This window comes from Urtica dioica, chromosome 4, assembly GCF_054948205.1.
Source record: "Urtica dioica subsp. dioica isolate 48M chromosome 4, U.dioica_male_clone48M_v1_H2, whole genome shotgun sequence".
In the NCBI taxonomy this organism is placed as follows: Eukaryota; Viridiplantae; Streptophyta; class Magnoliopsida; order Rosales; family Urticaceae; genus Urtica; species Urtica dioica.
The window spans coordinates 17,594,282-17,602,849 of NC_142759.1; the positions used below are offsets into that span (position 1 = coordinate 17,594,282).

General features: G+C 33.7%; 2 protein-coding genes across 2 annotated transcripts; both read left to right on the top strand.

The window, feature by feature from the left end:
- The first annotated feature begins 479 nt into the window (after positions 1 to 479).
- Positions 480 to 2,600, top strand: LOC149400946 (B3 domain-containing transcription factor VRN1-like). Its single transcript, XM_089610553.1, has 7 exons — positions 480 to 900; positions 991 to 1,109; positions 1,192 to 1,474; positions 1,563 to 1,691; positions 1,784 to 1,851; positions 1,971 to 2,033; positions 2,592 to 2,600. The coding sequence occupies exons 1-7, from the start codon at positions 480 to 482 to the stop codon at positions 2,598 to 2,600; spliced, it is 1,092 nt and encodes a 363-aa protein (XP_089466679.1).
- Positions 2,601 to 5,698: 3,098 nt separating this feature from the next.
- Positions 5,699 to 8,228, top strand: LOC149400947 (B3 domain-containing transcription factor VRN1-like). Its single transcript, XM_089613314.1, has 7 exons — positions 5,699 to 5,771; positions 6,233 to 6,650; positions 6,741 to 6,859; positions 6,943 to 7,228; positions 7,313 to 7,441; positions 7,559 to 7,665; positions 7,746 to 8,228. The coding sequence occupies exons 1-7, from the start codon at positions 5,709 to 5,711 to the stop codon at positions 7,998 to 8,000; spliced, it is 1,377 nt and encodes a 458-aa protein (XP_089469440.1). The 5' UTR covers positions 5,699 to 5,708; the 3' UTR covers positions 8,001 to 8,228.
- Positions 8,229 to 8,568: the final 340 nt, after the last annotated feature.

The window sequence follows — 8,568 nt, forward strand, 5'->3', positions numbered from 1 at the left end:
TACGGCCGTGTTGAGTGGACGTATGAAGATGAACGTAGATGCAGCTCTGAACGTAGATGATCGGTTGCAGAGCTCTTGGCGATCAGAGAAGGACTTGGACTTGCAATTAGATTAGGTATCACAAATTGTGACATCGTAGCTGGGAGTCTCGTGGATGATATTATTAGTATATCACAGTTCAATTCCCTTTTATTTCTGTTATACAAGTCATTCGTGTAATTCTGTAGCTCACAATTTGACTGCATTAGAAAAGTTAGAGAGAAGAGAAATACGGTTCCACGTACCACCCACTTGTATCCTGGACGTTGTTGAGACTGAGAAATCTTCTCCCAGTCATAGTTAAATATAAGCCCTTTGCTTTCCCCCTAAAAAAAATTTGTGTAAGAGTTTTATTATCGAAGTATTATGGTGCACTATGCAATACAGTTTAATCTTTATATATAATCTCATATTAAAATCTATTTAATTTTGGCATTGAAATGTGCCAGCTAATACCCGCGGAAATTGTGATGAAATGTGGAGATAGTTCAACAGAGCAAGCTTGCTTTAGGCTTCCATGCGATTTGGATTGGAAGATCGGTTTGACCAAGTCAAGTGACGGCAAGGTGTGGATTGACAAAGGCTGGCCTGAATTCTCAAAGCACTATTCCATAGCTTTTGGCCACCTTTTGGTTTTTAGGTATCAAGGGAATTCCCGATTTCAAGTGGCCATATTTGATCAGACTACAGTAGAGATTAACTATGATACCTTCGGCCAAGAAGTGAAAGAACGGCCTAAAGATGATGAAAATATGGACACCTGTCCAAGCCTTTGTCCTTTGAAAGAAATAGAGAGAAATCAATCTCTGCCGAAAATGAGAACTCCGTTCAATGGTCACCCTAGTTCACACCAATCTCGTGGTACTCATTTTGTTACACTTGATGAAGTTATAATACCACAGTTTATTTTCTTTGTGTGGTTAGAGTGACAGTTTCAAATATGATTTGCAGGGATGTTAAGCGCCAAAGAAAAGTATGAGGCTCTAAAGAGGATTAGCGGTTTTAAATTTAATGACCCTTTTTTTATCCGTCATATTCAACCATCCAATGTCAAAGCTGCACCTTTCTTAGTAAACAAATTCATGTGAATAATTTTTTTCTTTTAAAAATATCTTTGTCCTGATTTCATGATTTTTTTTTTCTTTCATGAAGGCTGTCCCAATCTATTTTGCCAAATATTATATCGGGACTGGTATTAAGCACATGATCCTCAAAGTCGTAGATGGAAAAAATAAGTCTTGGCCTGTGACGTACACTTTCTATGAGGGCAGCGATAGACCAAGGGTTTGGGCTGGTTGGAAGGTCTTTGCTCAAAACAATGCTCTAAAAAGAGGTGATCTTTGTGTCTTTGCGATGACTAAGACCATAGAATCGATCATATTTGATGTTTCCATTTACCGAGAAAACGGAAGCGCCGATTCTACTTCTGTACCAGGTAAGCATTGTAGCCAACTTTTATTGGTTTTCTTTTCCTGAAGAATTAAAATATTTAATCCCAATTGGAATAATAATATTTTCTTTAGGGCTCGAATCGAAAAAAGCTAAGCCTGTCTGCACGGACAGAAATAAGAGGAGTAGAAAAACTTTAATGCCGTTACTGACGAAACCAATCGATGAGGAAGACCCTGAGGGAGTTTTAGGCAAAAAGAATGGTAGTTAACTGGGTATAATATGAATCAACTTTCTCTAATTTATTGCAAGATGAAAAAGTATTAAATTGCATTTCATATGGTTGAATCTGAAGAGTTCAATTGGAGCAGCAAAGCCTCTGAAGCGGCCAACAAATTCTGCTCTAGACATCCATTATTTCAAGTAGATTTTCCGTCGAGTAGCCTTGTAATGTCTACATTGGTAAGTAAACTAAAATAAATGAATCATAAAAATTTCTATTTGGTTCATTACTATCTTATATGTTATGCTGGATTGGGTAGAGTGTTCCGGTTTGGTTTGCAAGGAGTTATTTAGAGGCAAAGGAACAAGGTGTGACTCTTCAGGTGGGTGAGAGGTTTTGGGATGTTAGGATGGAATATCATCTTTCAAAAGGATATTCTTTACCACAATTCCATCGAGGTTGGTTTTTGTTTGTGAATGACAACTCTCTAGGCGCGAGAGATTCGTGTATCTTCGAGCTGATTCAGAGAGACCGAGCTGTGTTTAAGGTCTCCATATTTAGGGACCAAGTTTGAGTTGTTTTTAACTCAACAAAAACATAGGGGATACTTTTGTGCTATTTTTTTTATGTCAATTTTAGTGAATTGTGAAGACTCCTATACTTAAATTGCTTATTTGTATGGCTTAGCTTTAGTATGAACTACCTTGTTTGCACTCCGGAGTAACAATTATATTCTATTCACAGAGAACATGCGAGATGGCGATATCTAGTGCGGAAGCGAGATGTAAACTCCCAATTATTTTAAACAGAAAAATGGTCAAATGTATTAATTTCAAGCCCAACTGTAATTCCTTGATTACTCCCAACGAGATTTACTGCAGTGAATAACGTTCACCCCTATATTTATAATGTATTGATTTTTTTTTTGTTTTTTTCTCAGCCGATGTGAGACTTTTGAAACGAAGTTTCCAAACTTTCCATTAGGGGTGTTCACCGAACAACCCGATCACCCAAACCAAACCGCACTCTTTCTTAAACCGTCTCATCAAAATCCGATGAAGTTTGGGTTGTAACCAACCCAAACTGCAATTGTTCGGGGTTGGTTTAATTTTTTATAGTTGTTAGATTGGGTTGAACCAAACCAATCCAATGGTAATAATCCTTTAATTTTTTTTTTAAGATTGTAAATATTTTATATGTAGTATTGTTAAAAAATATCATTTTTTTAATAATATTATAATTTAATAACAAATACTCGGTATTATACTTTATTATTTTAAAATACATGAAGATTTGGTAATTAAAAATATGTGTAATTTTTATTTTAATATGTAAACTTTCTAAAGATAAGTAAAATTTTGATTTTATTTGACATAAAGTATTAGATAAAATATACATATATGATTTCCATTCGAGTTATAAAGTCATTTGTCGAGAATTATAATCCGAAAAAACCAATACAAACCAACACGATTATTTTTTGGTTGATTTGGTTTGGTTTTAAATTTCAATCGAGTTAGTTTGGGTTTTAAAACTAAAAAATTAGTTGTAGCGGTTTAGGTTGATAGCACATGAAAAAACCGACTAACCCAACCCGATTACACCCTTACTTTAAATCACTATAGTCTGTAACATGTGATGAGGTGATGTTGCGTTGTACAATAATATACATATTTATTTCTTAATAAATTCATGATATGAACATTTATTACTTGTTTCTATTTGTTTTTTTTTTAATTAAATTACATTGTTGCAAGGCTGTATCTGCATGTAGCTTGGTGTGTACATGTACAAAGCCATATTATTTAGTATTATTATTATTCAACACTAATAAGATAATAATAATAAATTTGATTATTATAACTTTTAAATTCATCACCTAAATAACTAACAATATCACAATTATTCAACAAACATAAAACTATATCATATGATAATAACATGTAATTATACTATGTTACACATTAATAGTTTTTGTTTAACTTAATATTATTATTAATATGTATAGATACTATATAGAGATTAATTATTAATTTAATTCTTAGATCTTAATATTAATTATATATATCAATGTCTAATAAGTTATAAAAAATTATTATAGTTTAGTATATGTATGAAAACTACTTTTTTTAAAATTTATTTGTTGTTCAAATATCTCGCGGGATATCTTACTTTCTGCGGTATACCTCGCGGAATGCGATTTACCACACGATACGAGATATCCCGAACGTTCGTCAAATACCGCGGAATACCTTGGTACGAGATGAGATACCCTCAAAATCAGAGATGCGGTATGACTACGAGATGCGAGATTTCAATCATTGGTTCATAGTCACATGCTACTTTTGTTCGATAAACCTTGTGAACCTGGCAATTATGTTGCCAATGAGAAATGTGAACTTGTTCTCGATCATGACAACATGGATCAATTTGGAGAACTAAGATAAATGAGACTCTGGTTTGGGTTTTGAGGAATACTAAAACAACTAGCTTAGGAATTAATAATATAATATTGATGAGAAAATTTCGGTTAAAAGTTCATTCGTGCATAGTTGTTAACTAGTCGTTACATAATGGGTTATTTCAAAACTATAATTAATTGGAAGACTTTTTTTTCCATTATTTATTAAAAATACTTTATTCCACTTTTATTGCAACAAATTTTATGAAAAAAATGTATTTAATGACAAGTATGTCATGAAAAGCTGTTTTAATTGAGTTGTTTGGTCTAATCGAAGAGGACACAAAACGGGGGAACCCAAAATCAAATGGATTATCAAATCCAAAGACAGTTCGTCCAATCGTACTCATACCCCGTTTGCCCGGATCCAGCAAGGGTAATTGGAATGGTCCCATGCATCGACTCATCTATGATATCGTTGTCGTACCAATCCAACGGTGCAGATGGACTCTAAATCCATTCCAAAGAGGAGGAAGGCAATAGAGGTTGGTCCTCCTGATGGTCTAGATGACGTCCGTTTCAATGAAACATGATATTGAGAGTATTATAATCTGTGTTGTTATAAGCATTTTATTTTTGGGCTGCAAAGAATGTATATTTAGTTGCTTGTTAATTACTTATGGTCGGCAATGAGATGGTTTAAGGTTAAAATGGGACTATGTTGAACTTGGTGATATATGGTATTGAGATGCTTGTGGGTTTTGTAGGTAATGAAATTCTTTATGGGGTTATGATGAACATGAACAAAGGTTTTGACAATTTTCATTGAATAAAAAAAAAAAAAAATATAGGGTTATCTAATTAATGGGTATTATAGGCATTATAGATTTTTGATAAATACATAGTCAACAAAATTTTAGATTATGAAATAATCTTAATACATAAATAAATTTAAGTTATACTTAAATAATAAACATGAATTGAATGTATAATCGTGATATTTCTAGAAATCTATAATATAGTCGTGACATTTCAATTAAACACAAGTAGTATATGCAATTTTTTTCCCTTAAATATATATACTTCATAAAAAAAAAAAAAATACAAGTGTTTTATGAAATTAAATGTATGAGTTCATGATGATTTTTAGTTTTTTTTTTTAAAGATTTATTGATATTTATGTCAACAATTTTCTAGAAGTCTATAAATCTATGTAGAATCTCAATTTAACAGTTAAAAATTATAAGAAGATGTGAAATTTATCAATTTAACATCTCGATTTTACATTGCATATATAGTAAAAGTGAGCGGGAGAGTAGAGAATAAATGAAATGAGGGAAAGACAAAATAAAGGTGGAAAGACAAAATAAAGGTACAAACGTAATTACACAGCCATAATTTTGAAATAAAAAAAATAGTAATATATTTCGGTAAAAACTTTCTCAAATTGTCATAGTTTTGTAATAATTACCAAATAAATCACAACGACTAGTAAGGCCCAAATGTTTCTCCAAGGATTTCCCGAACTTATCGGCCAAGACTAGTCGTAGTTTCGGAAATTGCATGTCATTACTGATTACTACTTTTGTACGAACACAAAAGAGAGAAGAAAAGACCTCTGTTCTCCATTTTTGTAACAAGCTTGGCCGATCAAAGATGAGTGACGTTCCCCAGTTTTTCTCAGTTATCAAAAGAAAAGTTCTACTGAGAAACAAAGTTGTAAGCATTCATATTGTAGTCTCTTTATATTCTGAACTTTTAGCATTTATTCTATATTTAGATACCCATTTGCATATTTCGATTTATGTAATTACTTGTTGATATATGCTGGTTGTGCCCTCTTTTTGTTCTCGTCTTGAATTGTGCCAGAAAATCCTAGAAATGTTTGCAAGGAAATGTGGATGTTATTTAAGAAATGTGCCAGATAACTTGAAGGAGAAGCTAACTCAGTGATGATGACAGAGTTCTGTATCAAAATACGTCCTTTTAGAAAGTCCCAAATCTAAAAAAATTTCACGCACTTGGGAATAATTCAAGGATATTATTTACGGTGAAGTATACTTCTACGTTAGATTAAGCTGCATAAGAGTTTTATTATCAAGAGTTATTTTTAATTTTTTTATTTATTTATTTTTTTATTTCTGGTTAAGTATATTTACTTTGGTGTTAAAATGTGGTAGAAAATACCAAACGAGATTGTGAGGAAATGTGGAGATAGTTTAACAAAGCAAGCTTGCTTTAGGCTTCCATGTGGTTTGGATTGGAAGATCGGTTTGACCAAATCAAGCGACGGAAAGGTTTGGATTGACAAAGGCTGGCCTGAATTCTCAAAGCACTATTCCATTGCTTTTGGCCACCTTTTGGTTTTCGGGTATCAAGGGAATTCCCGATTTCAAGTGGCCATATTTGATCAAACTACCGTAGAGATTAACTACGATACCTTCGGCCAAGAAGTGAAAGGAGGGCCTAAAGACTATGAAAATATGGACACCTGTCCAAGCCCTTGTCCTTCGAAAACAACAAAGAGAGATCGATCGCCACCGCCGAGAACGAGAACGAGTCTGTTCAGAAGTCAACCTAGTTCACACCAATCTTGTGGTACTCATTTTCTTACACGTTATGAAGTTATATTACCATATTTTATTTTCTTGGTATGGTTAATGTGACATTTTCAAATATGATTTGCAGGGAGGTTAAGCCCCAAAGAAAAGTATGAGGCTCTAAAGAGGATTAGCGGTTTTAAATTTAAGGACCCTTTTTTTATCCTTCATATTCAACCATCCCATGTGAAAGCCAAACCTTTCTTGGTAAGCGAATTCAGGTGTATAGTTCTTTTCGTACATAAATATCTTTGGACTGATTTCATGTTTTTATTTTTATTTTCATGAAGACTGTCCCGATTAATTTTGCGAAATCTTATATCGGGGCTGGTATTAAGCGCTTGATCCTCAAAGTCGGAGATGGAAAAAACGAGTCTTGGCCTGTGACGTACAGTTTCAAAGAGGGCATGGATAGACCATGGGTTTATACTGCTGGTTGGAAGGCCTTTGCTCAAGACAATGCTCTAAAAAGAGGCGATCTTTGTGTCTTTTCGATGACTAAGACCATAGAATCGATCATATTTGATGTTTCCATTTACCGAGAAAACGGAAGCGCCGATTCTACTTCAGTACCCGGTAAGCATTGTAGCCAACTTTTATTGGTTTACTTTTCCTGAAGAAACTTTTTAATCCTAATTCGAATAATAATATTTTCTTTAGGGGTCGAATCGAAAAAAGCTAAGCTTGTCTGTGAAGAGAGAAATAAGAGAAGCAGAAAAACTTCAATGGCTTTACTGATGAAATCAACCGCTGTGGGAGAGCCTAAGGGAGTTTTAGCCGAAAAGGATGGTAATTAAGTGTGTGTGTGTATATATATATATACAAGTATAATACGGATCAAATCTCTTTAATTCATTGCAAGCTAAAAAAATTATTATATTGCATTTTTTGTGATTGAATCTGAAGAGTTCAGTTGGAGCAGCAAAGCCGCTGAAGCGGCTGACAAATTCTGTTCAAAACATCCATTATTTCAAGTAGACTTTCCGTCGAGTAGCCTTGAGATGTCTACATTGGTAAGTAAGCTAAAATAAATGAAATATAAAATTTTGTATCAGGAGCACGAGTATGTTATGTGTTTTGCTCAATCTGGCAGAGTGTACCAATTTGGTTTGCAAGGAGTTATTTGGAGGCAAAGGAACAAGGTGTGAGTCTTCAGGTGGGTGAGAGATCTTGGGATGTGAGGTTGGAATATCATCTTTCAAATGGATATTCTTTACCACAATTCCGTCGAGGTTGGTTTGTGTTTGTGAATGACAACTCTTTGGGTGCGAGAGATTCGTGTGTCTTCGAGCTGATCCAGAGTGACCCAGCGTTGTTTAAGGTCTCCATATTCAGGGACCAAGTTTGAGCTTTTCTTTACTCAATAGAAGCATAGAATCCTTTTGTGCTGTTTTTTTAGGTCCATTTTAGTGAATTGTGAAGACTCGTATTAAATTGCTTATTTGTATACCTTAGCTTTCATGTTATGCGTAAATCTTGTTGAGTAGAATATAATTGTTACTCCGAAGTGAAAACAAGGTGGTTCATATAATCACATGCTAAACATATGAACCTGATGATTCTGTTGTACACATGACACCGGAAATGTGAACTTGTTGAGTAGAAATGTGAACTTGTTCTCGATCATGAAACCAGGGATCAATTTGGAGATGATTTTAATGTTGTACACATTTAACTTGGTTTTGGTAAAACTAGGATAAAATAAATGAAACTGGGGTTTTGGTTTTGGGAATACTAAAATAACTAGCATAGAAATTAATAAGATAATGTCGATGAGAAAAAATCAGGTTACAGGTTCATACGCGATGCTAATTAAATAGTTAACTAGTTGTTACACATAAAGCATGATTCCAAATTATGTAACTAGCCCACTTAGACGTTTGTGATTGTTATCCAATGTTTGCTAAGTATTTGGT